This window comes from Eubalaena glacialis, chromosome 3 (genome assembly GCF_028564815.1).
Source record: "Eubalaena glacialis isolate mEubGla1 chromosome 3, mEubGla1.1.hap2.+ XY, whole genome shotgun sequence".
NCBI lineage: Eukaryota > Metazoa > Chordata > Mammalia > Artiodactyla > Balaenidae > Eubalaena > Eubalaena glacialis.
In genome coordinates, this window is record NC_083718.1 from 31586866 (window position 1) to 31606962 (window position 20097).

At 37.5% G+C, this 20097-nt stretch overlaps 1 protein-coding gene across 6 annotated transcripts in view; it reads left to right on the plus strand.

The window, feature by feature from the left end:
• The window catches only part of RGS7 (regulator of G protein signaling 7), a 590220-nt gene that overhangs the window by 310329 nt on the left and 259794 nt on the right, over positions 1-20097 (plus strand). For 5 of the 6 annotated variants that reach the window (XM_061185423.1, XM_061185427.1, XM_061185426.1 and 2 more), the window contains exon 3: positions 1376-1472. In XM_061185423.1, coding sequence (XP_061041406.1) covers positions 1376-1472 — 97 coding nt within the window. Of the gene's footprint in view, positions 1-1375; positions 1473-20097 lie in introns of those variants that run through there. The other variant, XM_061185428.1, reaches the window with a different exon arrangement.

Here is a 20097-nt window from a genome sequence, read left to right on the forward strand (position 1 = left end):
TTACACATGAGGAAACGAAACCTTAGAGAAGTTGCTTAGCTTGCTCCAAGTGTCATGAATGATAATGAGGAGATTTGAAACCCATTTTCCCACATCTTAGTTTCTCATGTTAATAAATCTGAAAATACTTATCCAGGCAAATAAGATATCTTCATTGAAAACTGTTCTAAAGCTGTGTTGATTGATGATTACTTGATACAACATTTAGACTGTGATTTTTTAAAACTTTTTATTTTGAAATAATTTCAGATTTACAGAAAAGATGCAAAAATCGTACAGAGAAGTCCCTGTATGCCCTTTATTCAGCTTCCTCTAATTTCATCATCTTATATAATGATAACATAATTGTCAAAAATGGGAAATTGATATTGGTACTACACTATTAACTAAACTACAGACCTTACTCAAATTTCACTACTCACCCATTGTTTTCAATATTGACTGAATTTTTTGAAGGCAGCAAGTGTATTATATTCGTATTCACACCCATAGTGCCCTCTGTAAGTCTGGTCTAGAATCAGTCATAAGTAACTGCTTGTGCGATGAGTAAATGATAGATTTTGAGTTTCAAACTATCAATACAACTTGTGTATATTTGTGTGTATATATGTGCCACAGGCTTAGAAGCACATACAAAAGTCTGAAGCTGTGATTTGAATGAATGTTATTCAAAACTAAGTTCCACATTAGACTTGGTAAAGCAAAGCCATTTAAAACTGAAAAATTTTCAAAAACAAAAGAGAATGTACTAATCAGATTGAAAGAAAGGTACATACATTGGAAGGTACTAAATTAGCAAAAGGCTATGGTGTGACATTCATTTTATTACTTTTGTACATGTGTGTGCATGCATGTAGATTTCATATGTCAGTTTAGTAAATGCCTGGGCAAGAGAAGAAGCAGTTGCTGGCAGTCAGTCCTGTATTTCTAGTCAGGTTGTGGAAGTTTATGTTAAATCAAATCAAATCATATAAACTGTCTTGTTTGAAGAGGAAATCCAAACTGATGCTTTTAAGTCTTATATTTTCTTTTGCACTGACTTCAGTAGAGATAGCATTAATGAAGTGTGGATCTTGTTATCACAATGTTTTCTGATCATTTATAACCAAAGAATGTGAAGCCAGGAGAGAGGCAATATTCCAAGCACAAAATTCTTCTTAAACTCAATGGACTCTGAAATAGCCACCTTTCTTTCTGTTTTCTCAATCATCTTTTAACCAAACTGAAAATATTAATGTGACAAAGTATAGAAAGACACGAATATGGCATTATTCTTAGTTAGACAAAACAGGTATACAAAATTCTTATGAGGACTGATTTTTCTCAAAAAGTTCAACTTTTAAAACATTTTAATTATTTTATTATTGTTATTTAGATGGAAGACGTCATAGCACGCATGCAAGATGAAAAAAATGGAATTCCTATTCGTACCGTCAAAAGCTTTCTTTCCAAGATACCTAGTGTCTTCTCTGGTAAGTTTGCATTCAGTGTAACACTATTTTCTCCAGCACTTTTCATATAACTATTTAAAATCTTTTCTAGCCATTTACTATTGATGCTCTCTCTAACTCATTATTCAATAATTACTTATAAAAATTCATGTCATGTTCAATATCATGTTGGATACTTGATAGTAAAACAAATCAAAACAGAAAAAAAAAAAAAAATCATGACCTTACCCAAAATTAGTTGCAAAGACATAATGAACAAACGTGAAATAACAGGAAAAAAAAAGAAACTATGAAAATTTAGATGTATGAAACAGTGTGATGTAGATTATATACAAAAGTTAGGAAGGTGACAAAAATCAATGAAGAGACAAGAAAGGGTTCCTGAAGAGCAGTGATAAGCTGAGTTTGAAAAATGAGGAACTATATCAACCTCAAGACCACTACCTCAACCAATTCTACATGCAGAACTGGGAGTGACCAAACTGCTGAGAACAGGTTGGATAGATGGGAACGAATAGAGTTGGGTCAAGTAAGGAGGGTCTAGGGTCTTTGAAAGCCAACCAAAGAATCTAATTCTGATATAACAGAAAATATGGAGACACCTGCAATTTTTGCAGAGAATGTTATGATGAAAGTGCTTGGGGTGAATTGGTATTCGGTAAGGGTCCTTGTCACTGTGATAGGTATAAGGCTCTTGTAGGAATAGTTTGAATGCTAGGGATCTGATAGCCAGGGAGTGAAGGAATAGAGGGGAAAAGGCATGAGGATTTGGTGAATAACTAGGTATGTAGGATATAAGATGACATGACCCAGTGGTTTTTGTTTTTTAATTGGGTGATTGTGAGATATAGGAATTATTATTAGAAATAGGGAAACCCCACAGATTTGGTTGAAAGTGACTAGAGAAGCCCTAGAGAAAATGGATAATAATAAGTTAGAAATATGTGCTCTGGCTCCAGGAGACAGTGAATGGCCAAGCTCTGGGGACTCGGGTGTGCTCTGTCCTTGGATGGCACGGCTTAGAGAAGAGACAGAATCAGAAAGACCAAAGCCTTAGCAGCCAGTAAGGAGAGTAAGGAGGCTGGTGCTGAGCATGTGGAGGGGAGGGTGCTTGATGGAATTCATGAACAAGAGTTGTGTGATGCTTTCTTGTGAACAAGGATCAAAAGAAGACCAATGATCAGGAATCCTTCAGCCTTGGTACGATGGTAATAATTAGGACCAGAACACAAATAAGTAGGCCCAGATGTTGACGTTTAATAGCTGCATTGCTCTCAGATGAAAGAGAGAAAGCAATGGAGCAGGCAAGAGCTGCAGTAGCATGACATTTTGCTCTAATAAAACGTATTCTCTTTTTCCTGTTACTGCCTTTCAGTCCCACTTTGTTCCAGTTTCTTGTTCTTCCTTGATGATGCCCTATATTTTCCCATACTCTTCCTTGCTCACTATTCTACTTCCAGACTTCGAGGTCATTCTGACCATTAAATTCTGTCCATTTTTCAGCAGCTAGCTCAGAGACCTCTTTGGAGAAAACTATCCTGAGTTTTGTTCTCTGTTCTCTCAAAAGACTTGTTGTTATTGTTGTTTTGCCTCCCTGTTAGTAGTTGTTATGCCCCACCTTGCCTTATAGTTATTTTTTTATATGTTCTATATCCTCGAGTAAGTATTAAACTCCTTGCCGTCAATAACTCAGAGAGTTAACTTTACCTCTAAACACAAGTATGAAAACTACTCATATTTTGTCAACCAATGAAAAAGAGAACTTATCTCTTTAAAATACTTCAATACTGGGGTTGTAAAGTGAAATGCATTCGCAATCCAGACAAATAAATTCACTAAGTTGCCCATCTGAACTGGGAGCTGTGGTCAATTAAATAGTGCATAGCCCATCCAGAGGCATTTTAATTCAGGAATTTAATGGCTGAACGCAAAAGGATTGCCCATCAGTTTAAGCTGAGCTTCAAGTTAGAGTTACCTGCTCTAATGGTAAATCTAAAATTTTGGTTGAGTTCTTCAAGTAATAATGCCTCATACAATTCCAATACAATTCCAATATAGCATTGTATTGGAAGAACTCTTGATGGACAATATTAAGGTCTTAATTAAAAAGTGAGAATGAGATTGAACCATGAAGTGCCTGATATGATTTTAATGTCCATTAACATAAACAAACAATGTTAGCTGTGAAATAAAGAGAATATCAATGACATTTTTCATATTACTGTAATTAGTTTCTAATTATCATTCAGTGTTTCCTAGAAACTTTTAGGAGCTCTCTGCCTCACAGGTTCAATTAGATGCTTTGCTGTGGATTTAATTTGTATGTCTAGTATTATGTCTAGTATTTTACCAACCTCTTTGTATTAATATCCCCAAATTATAATGGTCTGAATCTCCATCTACTTTACTAGCAGTTTTTGGTCTTTTTTAGTAATTTTCTTCTCCTGCTGTTTCTTATGGTGATTTGGGATTAATCCCTGTGTTCTTTTGTGGCCTGACTTGCTACCCACTGCTTACTTTCCTGCCTCTTTCTGCTTCTTCTTTCTCTTTTTCATGTTCTACTTCAGAGCTGCTAATGAAACAAGGAATCTACTAACTTTAGGCCCTTACTTCAATCAGAAACCAACTGTGATGAGTGATGTAATGTGTTAGAGGAAGGTAGTGTGATTGTTGGGGAAAGGAGTCTATTTTGTTATGGACCATTCCACAAGGGAAAAACTGTCTCAAATACTGTTAACCTAGCTCTTTCAGGTTACCCATTTATGCTCCCTAAAGCCTTGATGAACAAAGTATGGTCCCTGAACCAATAGTATCAGTATCACCTGGGAATTTATTAGAAATACAGTATCTGGGCCCACTCCAGACCTACTAAATCCGAATCACAATTTTAACTCTAAAGTTTAAGAGGTACTGCCTTAAGTAGGGCAGCAGGGCCAGACTGGGTTCCAGGCCAGCACTCGTTTTTTACTGGATGCAGTGGCCAACCTGTTTGTGCAGAGCTTTCTGTTTCCCTTCAAGGACCCTGACTATTTTTTCTGCAGTCTGGCCTCAATCAAGCCCACCCCAGTTTGTCTAATGGTTTTTTCTTGTTTTGGTTCTGTTTTGATTTGTTTGTTTCACTTGTGGGAGGGAGAAGGGATTATAAAGGAGAATCTAGTTCCTTCTAGTTCCTTTACTCCAAGCCAAGAGCCTCCTCAACCTCTAAGATTGAAGGATGTTAACAGTTAATGTGGAGGGATGGAAACTATCCAGCTCTACCAGGCAGCACCCATATATAATACACATGTCATGGTGGCCAAGTAATGTTCACATCTACCTCAGGTGAAAACAGCTGTATTGAGAACATGATGATGCAATTCCATCTTCTCACAACATCTGAGATCCAAACCCAGAATCATGGTATTACATAGATAATATAACTAACAGTGGTTTGGGCTTTGGAGATTTTTTGTTTGTTTATTTTTCCCCACCTCCTGATAAATGCTTTCCTCCAGCTAAACATCCAAGACTTCTCTAATTATTTTGGTTTTGGAGTTGTTAATTTCAGCCTCCTGGTTTCCATGGTCCCAACATCGGATGAAAAATCTTTGGATGAACACTCCATGTTGACCCCTTGAACTATGGGATAGGAGATGTCCTTGGGTAGGACAGTGTCCAATCACAACATTGTTTTTCCCCAGAATTGCCTTCTCAACTTGTGAGATAGCTTAGGCAGTTCCATTGGTGTTATATGACTGGACCCCCTCAAGTTCAAGAAATGAAATCAGTGGTGGGCATTTGAATGTTTTCATATTCTGGACATTCAGTATTTCACTTATTCTAGATCATGGTGAAATAAGCCTTTACCCATTGTATGAGTTTAATTTTCTTCAGTGGATTGATTGACTGGGAAGTTACTGTGTTTCCAGATAAGCCACAGCAGGAAATAAAACTGAACGCTCTTCTCAGTTCTTTATAAATGGTGTAGGTTTTCATTAAAATGGTCAGAAATAAATTGGGGGTTGTAAGTCAACCATTCCTGCATTTCATATATTTCTGTCTTTTGTCTTAATAGCTTGAGGACGTTCTCCATCACGAGCACATCGATACTGAAGGAGTTGCATCTTTTTGTTACTGTTCTTTTGCAACTTATTTCCATTCTTCATCTGAATTGATCACCTTTAACATGCTCTCATAAAAATGGCTTGCCACCAATTGGCAAGAGCAAAATTTATAGTCAGAAGAGTTATTTAATAGTCCTTATGATGTGTGGGTTTGGCTAGCCTCAAGTCTTTTCTTCTAACTACTTTATTGAGCTATGATTAAAATAAAAACCTATATACATTTAATGTATTCAACTTGACAAGTTTGGAGATAAGTATAAACAGGTGAAACCATCACCACTATCCATGCCATAAGCATATCCATCATCCCGTAAAATTTGCTTCTGCCTTAATTAATTAATTTTGGGTAAGAACATTTAACATAAGAGCTACCATTTTAGCAAATTTTAAAGTATGCAATACAGTTTGTTAACTATAGGCACTACACTGTACAGGAGGTCTCTATAACTTTTACATCTTGTGTAACTGAAAGTTGTACCCTTTGACTAATATGTCCCCACTTCCCATCTCCCAGCCCTTGGCAACCACTATTCTACTCCCTGCTTTTATGAGTTTGACTGTTTTATATTCCTCATATATATGGTGTCATGCAGTATTTGTCCTTCTGTGTCTAGCTTATTTTAGTTGGCATAATGTCCTCCAGATTCACCCATGTTGTCACAAAAGGCAGGATTTCCTTCTTTTTTAAGGCTAAATAGTACTCTATTGAGACTTTAGCCTCAAGTCTTAGGCTCAAGAAAGCATCTTTAATTCTCTAGAATCCACTCAGGCCATTTTTTCCCTCTGTGTTCTATTCTTACTCTCAGCAAGTTTGATAACAAAGGAAGCCCTAACCAGTAACATGCTGAGCTACTCCAATTACATAGAAAAAGGAATTATTATATTTCATATTACTGGATAAGGAATCATTATTCATATTTTATTATTATTTTGGTCCTCTAACAGGGTATACAGTTCTCTGTGATGCCTTGTTCTTTTCAGGCATGTAAATGAAACTGAGCAGTAGTATGAGCTTAAAAATTAAGTTGCTTTTAAATGAAATAATTTGAATATGTCCTGCCTCTTATCTTTTATTCTTCCAAAGGTTGTATGAATGTTTATTAGTGTCATGGAGAAATGATCTGTATAGGCTTAAACTTATCTTGTGGGTGGCTGCACGGGTAAGAAAGAAAAGGAGAAACCTTGGTGATATGGACTGGCTGAATGCAAGTTTAATAAGTACATATTTTGCATCTAAAAGTTTTTGAGAACCGCTTTCAGGGTGCCTTATGACTTAAACCTGATTACATCTGGAGTTAACTTAAGGACAATAAAAATAGAAATAAATATTATGGAATATTTTTCTGTGGAGACTATAAAACTGTCTAAGTAATTCTAAGATACTTCTAAGAGTCTAAGATGCTCTTTTCTGAAACTGACATCTTACTGTGAAATATTTTTCATCTGTCATTGGAATGGTAGCATGGGTTCTACAGAAATTCAGAGAGAAATAGGTTGCTTTTAAAACAATTGTAAAATATTTTGGCATGAATCATGCTTGTAATATTTTGCTTTTATAATATCCCATTGGTAATTCAAGAATCCAAAGAGGAAATTTATAAGCAATAAATAAGAAAGAAAAAATGTCTAAAAATATTGGCAGTTCTTAAAGTTCAATTCTGAAAAATTAAATTCTTAGAGAAAACAAAAAATGTTAACTAGATTTGCAAGAAACATAAACATTTGCAAAAAGCCAGTCCTTTCTTTGTCACCTTCTTGACATACCTCTCTGACAAAGTCACAAAACAACTGGCACATGGTAACTACACAATCAGCCAAACTGAGGAACAGAGGGGAAGCTGAACTGTCACATAATCAAACAAGTATTTAAATTATCTTTGCTGTGAAAGATTCTTCACCCCATCTTGGTTGTCACTCTTATTGTAAAATAGCACCATGAAGTGTTTAGAAATAGTAAAGAATTCTAATCTCAGCTACTTGGACTCTCTGGCATTTGTTCTAGATAATTCTTTTTCTATAGCTAAATACTACTGGGAAAATGATAAGGTTAGCTATGTTTTGGGCTTTCACTGTATTTGTAGATAAATGACTTATTTTATTTTGTTTATTTATTTATTTTTATTTATTTATTGGCTGTGTTGGGTCTTCGTTTCTGTGCGAGGGCTTTCTCCAGTTGCAGCAAGTGGGGGCCACTCTTCATCGCGGTGCGCGGGCCTCTCACTATCGCGGCCTCTCTTGTTGCAGAGCACAGGCTCCAGACGCGCAGGCTCAGTAATTGTGGTTCACAAGCCTAGTTGCTCCGCGGCATGTGGGATCTTCCCAGACCAGGGCTCGAACCCGTGTCCCCTGCACCGGCAGGCAGACTCTCAACCACTGCGCCACCAGGGAAGCCCCAAATGACTTATTTTAAAATGTGGTTGAATCAATTTGATGTGACCAAGATAAAAAGCAAGCTCTTGTTTTCACCAGAATGTTAGAAGAAATGGTAAAAATTCAGGAATATCTTAATGCTTTGATTTCACCTTTAGCTTTCTTTGTAGCCACGCAAATTAGACCCAGGAATTATTTTTCTCTTTCAGGGTAACTATAGATGGTGGTGCTGTTTCTCTGGAGTGCTTTTTGGACATCTGAATTTGCTATTTTGTATTTTAAGTGAATATTATGGGGATTGGATTGGATTTTGTCCTCCAAATAACTTCATTCCAGAGAGGGAAAGTCTGTTCAAATACATAAATATGTCTATCAAAATTCTACAGGTAAGAGTCCTCTCTGACTACCAACTGTGTTGGTTTTCTGGAGTAGTTCTGTTACCTTATCTTTTACTCAGAACATGGCTTCTCCCTATATGTTCTTGCTGGAGCAAAGACTCTTTCCAACACAACTGAATCATTTCATTGTTGTATGACCAACAGCTGTAAATAAATCTCTGGAGATGGACCTTTTTACTTAAGATTATGAACAGAACTCAAGAGTAAATCATTATCAATAGCCAAAATATGTAATTTACTTGACAAAAATCATTGTGCCTACAGAATAGCAGATTTCTATCCTTAAGGAGTTCTCTGGAAAAGACTCTAAGAACTATGATGAACTTCTAGTTCTCTCATTCCTACCTAGGAATCTGACAGGGTTCGTAGATAAACACAGGGTGAATGCACAAACATGTAGCCAAGGTTCTATGGAGAAATATTGAGGCTCACTAATATTGTAGCTTATTTTTTGGACTTGGGGGAAAAGGGCAATTGATGTACTTTTTTTAGAATTTCCAAAAACCACTACTACATTTTTACAAAGAAGAACTGTACATGGCAGTGTTGAGAGTATTTTGGCATGGTTAAGGAACAATATATTGATAAAAGGCAGAAAACAGAGTGCAGTCATAAACAAACAACTGTCTATAATTCTGGGGAATCCCAACTGGTGTTGAATTTTATCTTAGAATTTAAATATTATCTTTAGGCATCTGGACTCTTCAGATTTACAGATGATGCCAAATTGTTCCAAAAAGTAAAAACCCAAACCATGAAAGAAAAAAAAATCAAAGATGAGAACACCAGGATATGTGAAGAACTTTCTGGAAAGTTATCAAGAGAGAGAAAATTTAGTCAAATAGAAAATAATACATTTATAAAAAATAATGCAAAGTCAAGTCTGGGGCAGGTTCAGCACTAATATTTAAGACCCATGAAAGGAACTAAAGGATCACCAATAGCCTAGTCGCTAAAGTTGCTGCTCCGTTGTGCTCCTGTGATCAACAAGACCCCACTGAGGTCTTGAATAAGGTGTTGAGTATAACATAGGAGGAAATTGGACAGAAATAGGAAACTATCCTACCCATATTTAGAACCATATGAATATGAGCTCCTCAGAATTAGAGCTATTTCATGCCATTTTTTAATCTAACCTCAAGGCAGATTTAACAGTTTGAAAAAATTCGATTGAAAATTTGATTGATTGAAAAGGAAGCCTAGGTAATGAAAAGTAGTTGTTGTTACTGGTCATGTGTTAAAAATATAAACAGTTCGAAAGGGTTAGATAAATATAGATAATGCATGCACAAGAGATGAACAAGGAAAAATGGGATACTTGGGGTTTGTTCTTAATTTTTGATGTTGATGTTACTGGGAAATTCAATGTATCTGTGTGTGGCACACAGGAAATTAAAAATAAATGGAAAAATTACTGTAGTTAATACCAATAATATTATTACTTTAATTACCACCTTCAGAGGCCTGGATTAGGCCCAGATTTATACGTTCTCTTTCCTCCTAGATAGTTAATCTGTTGCAAGACCAGGGGTAATTACCTGTGTTGGAGGCTCTGTAGCATCTGGCACAAGGTTTTTTTAGTATCTCCTTAAAAGGTATTTGTTGAATACCTATTACTTTCATTAATTGATGATCATTTCCCACATTCTCAAGGTGCCTTATAGATTTTAACACTCTTTAATGTGTCCTATCTTTTATTCCTCACAAGTAACTAAACATATGAAATTGAAATCTTCTAGGGAGATGAATGCGTGTTAATTGCCCTTTTCATATAATATCATTGGAACTTAAGATCATTACACATTGATATTGATTTTTTTCCTTAAATAAATCACATTTTGGCTTTCTTAACTAACTTCTTTATTATCATAATGTCAATACCCAGCTAATTGTGTCATCTGGACTCTTAGTGAATGAATAAAATAGTGATAGAGGCAATCTTGCAAATTTGTTTTGGGAGATTTAAATGATGCAGACATATTAACTTTTCATTTTTTAGTTACCTACTCTGAAAATTTTCACAAATGTTGACTTTTCTTTAAAGCAACAGGCCTGAAAAGCTTAATTTTGTTCATTAGTGAGTTTTTTTCTAAAATCATAGAAATGATAGGTTGCTAAAGAAAAGCCTATCAAAGTGGAGCTTTACTTCTTTAAATTAATGCATTAGTATTGCTTTCTTTTGGGAGGAGATCAAAATTGACTGTAGAGATAGACATTTATTTGGGATGATACTAAAGCCTTCATTATCTCCAAGAATGAATAAATCTTGATGACTGAATTGCTGGTCTGGATGTGTTTTGTGAAATGATGAATCAGTGAACAATGTTCGAGGTACACCATTTTGCTCTGCCTTTTAATCCTGATGATACCATCTGGGTTTCTTTTCATTTCCCTCTCTCTCTGAACATACTTTGAAGGGCTTCCATTTTTCACCTCCTAGAAATTCTAGGATAGAGAACTATCCTGTCCTTACCCTCATCCTACCCTATTGGCATCCCCAAGCCAGCCTGTATTAATCATTCCTTTCTCTGGGTTTTTCTAGCACTATGTTTGTCTTCATGGAGTTTATTTTACCTGACATTTTGTCCTCAGTGAGCATGTGCTATGATTCTTACTAGTGGCTGTAAGCACCTGGAGAACAAGAATAATTTCTCATTTCAATTTGAATCCTCTGTAGATTCAGTGTCTGGCAGATAGTAGATACTCAGCAAATGTAATGACTTCTCATAGGACAGCTGATGTCCCAGGCATTCAGGTACATCCACAACAAATTCCACTTTTCGATTCATTGGCAGTGGAAAGAACACTCAGTGTAATTATTTGCTCTGTTGGCATCCAGCGCTGTATGATACTTTTATCTCAGCAGAGAGCACTAGAAAGATGGCATCTCTGCTTTGCTGTCATTTACTAGCTGAGATGGGTTTCAGGATGGAGACCCAGCATGGATTCCAGAGTCCAAAACACTCTCAATTTAAATTTTATTTGGTTTAAAGTGAATGTTTACAGCATCAGACATTCCCATATTTAAATGTAAATATTCTTCAACCCTGTCTAGAATAGTGCAAAAAGTATATATATTCTGGTAGTAAAGAGACCTGGATTTTAGTCCTATATCTCATGTTGCAAAGGAGAACATTATGTGTTAAGTGACAGCTCCAGCTCCAATGCTTATAAGAATATGAATGTTTTGGTCATAACCAATATCATAGGAACTACCGGCATTTATTGAGTGCTTACAATATACTTGATATTCAGTAAATATTTACTTTTTAGATGTATTCTTTTATATATTATTGTCCTTACAAAGATAAGTAAAGTTCAGAGAAGTTAAATAACTTGGCTAAGGAGAGACTGTTAGAAAGGTTCTAGGTATTTTCATCATAAACACCTTTGCCACAAGTAGTTTCACAGCACAAGTAACTGGCTGTAAAGGCATTTTGCTATAAAAGACAAAAATACAGTTATTTTTTAAAACTGTTGATTGGCAGTTTTGTTTTGATTACAGTAGAAAATGATAAAATACCAGTTTCTGCAAATCCTTTGGTGAGCAGTCATCCCTCCCACCTGTCAGAATCAGAAGTTTTCCGAGTTAAGCAAATATAAGAGGCGGCTAGTGATTCCCAACAGCTTTTGAAGGCATTAATGATCGATTCTTTAGCTAATTTAGTTACAACGGCTTGTTCTCTCTTGCTTTCTTTTCCAGATTTATGACATCATACTAGAAGTTGGAGGCAAAAGGAGAATCAAGCTCCTCCTATCCTCCTGGCCCCCAAATGGTTACATGATTCCTGATAAGTTTCTTGAAAACGTTGAAAATTTTAACAGAATATGGCTTAGATTAGCTCACCAAAGGATTTGCAAAAACTGATATATTATCATTTTCTAGTGTGACGTCAACCATATATTTTATCTTTTACAGCAAATTAGCCTCACGGCCAGTTAGTTGTAGGCGAAACTGCTTGCAGGGAAGGTATTTATAGGAACACAGTGGACACATGTTAGGTAAGCTGTAGAGCTGACATTTAAATCTAGGATAATCTAGTGTGTGTGTGTGTGTGTGTGTGTGTGTGTACATATATACAAATTATGATAATACATTATCATATAGTGTGATAAATATTATAATATATATATATCTCATAATCTGATCCCATTAAATAATTTGAATCCTTCCTGTTTCATTCTGCATTCAGCTTGGAAATGCCCTTTTCTCTTTTACAAAGAAATCAGTCAAGTAAGAGACTTCTCAGGGTAAGGTGACATGGGTAATAATCAAGGGGCTTTTCTTTTGAGACTTGATTACTTTACAAGCATCAGTCCATTCACCATAGTACTTGGGTATCTTATCCAGTGAAAAAGTGCCATGTTTATTTAGGAGATATGCACAATCAGTGAAGGAGAAGAAAACAACATGCTGAGAATGTGTAGTGGAAAGAAACAGAACAAAGCAGAGCAAAAACAAACAGAACAATAGCTGGAGGGCTAAACAAGGGACCATGCTTATGTAAACTTCCCTGGGGACTCATCACTGCACCAAACGCACTGGACCCTTTTCCCTTCCTTCCTTTCCACTGACTCTGAGCAGCTGACACAGGAACAAACCATGAATGTTCCCAGAACTGGGGCACATCCAGAATTCCACAGCACTATGTCCATCACTTTTATCCAAATACCAGGACTGTCACATTACATAATTTTCACATTTGTTCTTATTTTTGATGACCACAGAACAGACTTGTGTCCCAGTTAGCCATTTTGTCCCTTTCATTTATTCTTTGGGTCAGATTTCTACTAACTCATGTCATTTGCGTAACTGCTCAGATCTGTTTCCAGGGAAACGGTTTTACTTTCCATGTAAATATAAGATATTTGTCCTAACTCCCCTCTGTCACATTTTGTTACAAAGAGACATTTTGGGTAGTTGTTTATTCTTAAATTTCTCTTTGAAACACTTTCTTGTGGAAATCATGTACAAAATTACTTATCCCTTTTGCTATATGCAGGACTCTATTGAGAAAGGAGAAGGTTGACTTAAGAGGGTTTGTTTGGAGCAGGGAGAGTCAGAAAAGTTATGAGATTAGACTTTTAGGTTTGTCTCTAGCCTGTGATGTGGAATTAATTTAGAGTGTGATTTCTGTCGTTAGCTGGAGATTTGGGGAATTATTTACACAAGGTCAAATTTCACATGTGAACAAAATGACAATTTAGGAAACTACACCCTTTCTTTTGCAGTACTGGAGTTCTTCACTGAGCAAAATTTCCCCCAGTTTTTATTGCAGAGTGCTGAGTTTTCCATGTCTGTGGGGGTTCCTGGTGGAAGGAAGCCATCAGGAGGTCTGGGGGTTGGTCAGGGAAAGCTCATCAGTTAAAGGGGAGAGGGATATGGAGGCAAATGAAGAACATTGTAGAAGAGGCTCAGTCTGAGAAACACGACACTCGAATCAAATAGCATCATCTTTTCCACACATCATGGCAGATATGGATCACCCTCTGTGGGGTCTTCCACGTGGGCTGCTCAGTATAACCTTAGGATGGCTTTGAGTGTTAAGCCATTGCAAGTTGATACCTGAAAACTGCCAATTTCAAATGATTTTGGAGCAGAGTTTGATGATGGATGCATCATTCGAAGAGTCAATCTAGAAGATACAATCAACGGAGTTGCACTGATGATTTAAAATGTTTGGAAAGCAAAGCCTGCTGTAAACTTCATGTGAAAAATCATTGGTCACTTGGTCATTCTCACCCCACAAATAGTGGTAACTTAAGGTGACAGACTAATTTGGTAGTTCTTTTCAGAAGGACAGTTTTCGGGACCCATACATCTTCATGAGATCATGTGCTTTTTAGTGATCTTTCTTCCTCAGAACAAATTTCATGTTAGAAATCTTCCAGGGCCCATCTGTGGAAGATACTGAGAATATAGAGGACTGGATTGCCTGGGAAGACCTGCTTTCTCTCTTTCTCTCCCTTATCAAAGACATGTTAATAAAGGGTTAATGAGTTCTATGTATAAAATCTTTGGTTTTTAAAGCTTTTTGCTACCTGACCTCTTTTAATATTTGACTTTTTCCCCCTTCTCTTTTTTGGCAGCCTTCACATGTACAAATCTCACTGAAGTCATTCCAGGCTGAAAGCATTTATGATCAAATACCAGAAAGCTAAAAATAAGTATTCTACCCTTTCTCTAGAGGTTACTGAATATTTCTGTTAACCTTTCTGGTCAGGTGACAAGAGATGGATTTTAATGGTTGCTGGGGGCAAATGTGGTGGAAGATCATTAAATAATTCAAGATAACTGCACTCAAAACCACCCTTCAGTGCCAAGCAGTCTGGCTTGTTTCACAACTTAAATAGTTTTGGAAAATGGTGATACAGCCAAAACTCCAAGGCCAGTATTAGATTACACCAATTTGTAGCTGTTGTATTTGATGGCTTCAAAGCCATCCTCCCTTTTCCTGGCATTATCTCCTTGGATTTCCTTTGGGTAACTATCTCATCCCACTCTCAGTCCAAGTGTTGTTGTTTTTTTTTTTTTTTAAACAACCACCGGAAGTCTTTTTAAATTTTTATTATTTATTTTTTTTTTTAATTTTTTTTTTGTGGCTGTGTTGGGTCTTCGTTTCTGTGCGAGGGCTTTCTCTAGTTGTGGCAAGCGGGGGCCACTCTTCATCGCGGTGCGCGGGCCTCTCACTGTCGCGGCCTCTCTTGTTGTGGAGCACAGGCTCCAGACGCGCAGGCTCAGTAGTTGTGGCTCACGGGCCTACTTGCTCCGCGGCATGTGGGATCTTCCCAGACCAGGGCTCAAACCCGTGTCCCCTGCATTGGCAGGCAGACTCTCAACCACTGTGCCACCAGGGAAGCTCCCCAGTCCAAGTGGTTTGAGTGGGGCCACCCAATCTCTGGATCAAGGCGAGGGGAAGGTATGTGACTCAGCCTTGGCAAATCAGATAATCATGGTCAGTACTTTTGCTGGAACAGTTGAGGAAAGAGACCCTTTCTTTCTGCATGTTGTTAAGCTAGTAGGTGTAAACCTAAGGTAAAATTTGTCTGAAAGTGAAACCAGTACAGAGGAGAGCAGAGCCATAGATTAGAATGAAATTTGGTCTTGAGAACAACTTTTGAGCACCTGTATCCGGCTGTACTTGAAGCTTTTCAGCTACTGAGCCAATAAATTTCCATTTTACTTAAGTTAGCTTAACCTTGTCTTCTGGTAATGAGTTCTGAATTATACATTCCTCTTAATTATCTTCAATCCTCATTTTTTCCCAAGGGATTCTTTGCATCTGACACCAAACTTGGTCATTTTGATTTTTTTTTGGGGGGGGTGTAATTTTAAAGTTGCATGTTTTTATTTCTTTGAGTTGCAAAACTAAAATAATGCATCATTTTTCCTGCTTAAAGATAGAGCAGTCTAAGACACAAAGACAGTTAATTTTTTTCTACGTTTATCACTGAGGTCTATGGCCTAGACTTGACTTGCCACAGTTACAGAGATTCAAAGAAAGAAGATGGCATTTATAAATGATGTTAAAGGATGAATTAATTTTACCAGGTATTGCCCATTAACTTCTTAATTATATTACTATAATCAAGTTTATGTGGCTTTTTCTTCCTCCTAGATGCTTAACACTAGAAAGAAGCCTGGTAATGCATACTCTTGTTCCCACTGCAATTTTTCAGACTCACCCCTTTCTGAGGGAGTTTTACCACAATATGGACCACAAGAAGTAAAAGCTGTGTTTTATTTACTCTCAGATCATGTGTCAATGGTCCTGGTATGGAATACATGATCAGAAAATATTTGCTGAACCAACTAGTTTATCTAACTTTGTAGTCCAAGTGTATATTAATTCTACATAGTCACCTCTTCAGTAATGTTTTCTCATTGAGTATCTTCTACAGTCAGATTTTGTGAAATACATTGATGATACAAAAATGAGAAGGCATATTCCACCCAACTGCACTGGGAGTTTTTCATCAACATGGAAGAATGACCAACAGAGTTTATCTCCTATTCTTCTCCAGACCCACAGAAGTGACAATAAAGGACTGTTTGAAAGGTATTAACCCACAGGGACAATGAGAGAATGAAGCAATGGATGAAAGATGCAATTTTTTTTTTTTTTGAATAAGGAAAGTGATGGAGGAGAAGGGTTCACACTTAGCAGAATGGACAGAACTATATAACCCAACTTCCAACCCAGTGAGAAATGAGCCAGTTTGCCCCACAGAACTCAGTTCTGTGAAAGACTTAGTTGAGAAACAAGGCTGGAAAGAGATTTATTGAAACAATAGATCTAGAGCCGCTGGATCCTCAGGACCCTCCCCCACTCCATGCAACCGTCCAGAAAAGTCACAGAGTTTTATTTTCTGGAAATATTGTGCAGCTCCTAATTTGAGAATCCCAAATGCAGTCGGGAGAGCTGGGGTGGGAAAGGTAAATAAGTGAAAATCTGAATTACTGACTTTGTTCTTCTTTCCCCAGTCTGTCTGCAGTCTGCCTGCAGGGTGCCAACATACTGTCTAGCTGGGAGCTTAGGGAATTCCCCTCTGGAGAAAGTCACTGGCCCCAGAGAATGGCCATCATGTACTGACATTTGTTTCCATCCTAAATTTCTTTTGAAGTATAAAGGAATGACATTATACAGGAAGACAGGTGCAAACATACACACACCTGGAGAAAGGCGTTGATTCAGCTTCAGTAATTCAGCAAATATTTCTTCAGGTTGACAACAGCCAAGGCCCTGTGCAATCAAGGGTATCAGTAGGTAAGAGAGTTTCCAAGACTGGCTAGGGAGAGGGGTATACTCTTTCTGAATTTAAAGAGCAAATGATGGAACTTAAAATCTGTTTACCTGTATATTCCCAGTAATTTTAAACTTAAAATTTTTATTCTGGGCTTTTAATTTATAGCCACTAAAGTTTTCATTGAAAGAAAAGGTTCTGTGTTAACATAATTCAAAGGTAACTTAAGATTTGTATACTTTTTCCTGTCTCTAAAACGTTTCTTATGCATTACATTTTTCTTAATAGTTTTGGAAATCATGGTCAGTTTCTTACATTAATGATCATCTTTTCTAAGATTTTTTTTTTTGTTTTTTTGGTCTGGTGCCTCATTTCTATTTCATTAGTTTTGGTCTGTAAGTTCCTTGAGGTCAGGACTCTGTCTCACCCACTTCTATATCCCCACACACAGAGGTGCTAAATGAATGCTTGTTATCGTTTTTGTGTGTCTATTGTTGAGTAATGCAGCAGTCCTTAAGCAACAGCACAGTGTCATCTCCTTGAACAGTGTATCAATCATAATTTTATGTTATATATTTTCTGATGCTTTGACATCTTGGGGCCTTGCTAACCCATGAGATACTGCCACTTCCAGGGCTGGCCAATTTCTAGAGAAAGTAAAGGACTGGCATGCAAGTGTGTCTTTCATATGCAAACCAAAAAATCCAAAGCCCACATCCCCACCACCTCCTCTCTCTGGCTGTCACAGGGCTCTTACGCTTCTATACCACTGCTCCCATCTTACTCACCCCATGGCTAGGTACCAGACAACTCAGGACAGCCCCTATTCCTCAGAGCCCTCTGAAATTGTTCAAACTAGGCAATCCTAATTCTGCTTACCCTGTCTTACGTCGCCTTTCCCATGAAAATGACAATGAGGCTCTTGCCCATGCTTTCTCCCATCTCTCTCTGCCTCCTGACTGACCCTGGTGCTTCCCCATGTGGCCCCACATGTCATGCCATTCCTCCTGCCATAGGGAACTGTGAATAAAACTTCTTCCTTCATGACTATCATTTCTGTGTCTGCATGTCTTACCATACCTGATTAAAAGAAATCCCGGATACATTTTAAAACAGTTGACTTATTCATAGACTTGGCTGGTAAGGAAACATTGCTGTGCCCCAATGTATTCAGTGTTTTCACTTACACAGAGAGCAAAAGCAACATCAACATGGTGTTAGTTTGCCATGCCCCTGTTCGCACAGGACACCACCAAACTAAAGGGACCAGATGACACAAGTGGTGGGTCACTCTGTAGCTGAGAAGTCAATTCCACACTGCAGTTAAGTGGCATTATGGTCTGCAGCTATGCCCAAAGACGGACAAAGTGGAAAATTCCACGCTTCACTGGAACCAGGAAGGTGGATGGGAAACAGCCTCATGGCAGCCTTCTGGAAAATGGAGAGCCTCCTGCAAGATAGTCTGTGCAACAGTTCCTCACAGAACATCTGTCTTGCCATGTTCCAGGAAGGATGGCAGAGAACATTCTGCACAGACATGGTCAGACTGCAGTTGAGCCTTGCCTGCACGGTCTATGTGGGCATATGCAAGGTCACAGGGCACTCTGGCAGAACTTTCCCCTACATTTGTCACTTCTCAAGGTCTTCTGGTATTTCTAGCACTGTGATAGTTTAATGAAAGCTTTAGTTTTTAAGTCTACCCAGCTTAACTCATCAGATGTGCTGTATGTTTATCAGATGTCTTTCAAAATATCTTTACCACTTAGATTACTAGATTGTGGATCTGTTCTGAGAGATGTCAGAAATATTGCCATCTAGTTCTATCCATTTCTTTAGTTATTTCAACTTCTACACTTTTTGTGTAATTTGAAAGTGGTAAAACATCTTTCAGTAAAAGGAAAAGAGTAAGTGTCACATAGCACTTCATGTTTAAAGTGAAGATCCTCCTTCCTTCCCCTTTTCTTTCTCCTTTCTATTCTTCCCTCCCTCTTTCATTTTTGCCTTAATTGGGGTAGGTAGTGTAGTCCCATGTTCATCTATGGATGGAGGTGATTGGAAATGTGATTTAATTAGTATTAGAGAGTGAGTGAAAGTCAGGATGTAGACCTGAACATTCATCTAGATTTCTTGATTGGACCTTTGATTGTTAATTGTTCTTTGTGTCTGTCTAGTGAGATTAATCATATAACTAAATTAAGAAATGTATAAAAATTTAGCACAGCATACTTTCATATATAATATTCTTACTAAAAATTTACCTTAAAAGTAATTTAGCATCTAAGGATTAGCAAAGCTTTTACAGGACATTTTATTTGAGCCTCTCAGTACCCTGTGAGGTAAGCACAACTGCTTTTTTCACCATTTATAGCAAAGTAACTGAAGATCAGAGAGCAAAAATGTCTTGACCAGAATCACACTGCTAATAAATATGGAACTAAGATTTGAACCGAGGCCTGGCATACTTTTACATAGTTATAATTGTCTTTAATCTCATGCATGTTCTCTAAGGCACTGTTATGTCCTGAATTTTGTCCCCTCCAAATTCATATGTTAAAGCCCTAACCCCTTGTACTTCAGAATGTGACTGTTTTGAGGTATAGGGCCTTTAAAGCAGTAGTTAAGTTAAAATGAGGCCCTTGGGGTGGGTCCCAATCTATCCTTATAAAAAGAGGAGATTAGGGCTCTGTATACACCATGGATAGGTGTATACAGAGAAAAGCCCACATGAGGACACAGTGAGAAAGGCGGCCATATGTAAGCTAAAGACAGAGGCCTCAGGAAAAACCAAACCTACTGACACCTTGATCTTGGCCTTCCAGCCTCCAGAGCTGTGAGAAAATAAACTTCTGTTGTTTAAGCCATCCAGTCTATAGTATTTTGTTACGGCAGCCCTAGCAAACTAGCATAGGGACAAAAGAGAAACTGAGGAATTCATTAATGAAACCACATTCTTAGACCAAACCAGCCTTCCGTTCAGGAGCAGTACTTAGCAGAAACCATGGAATGTCTACTAAACTAGTGCTGTGAAAG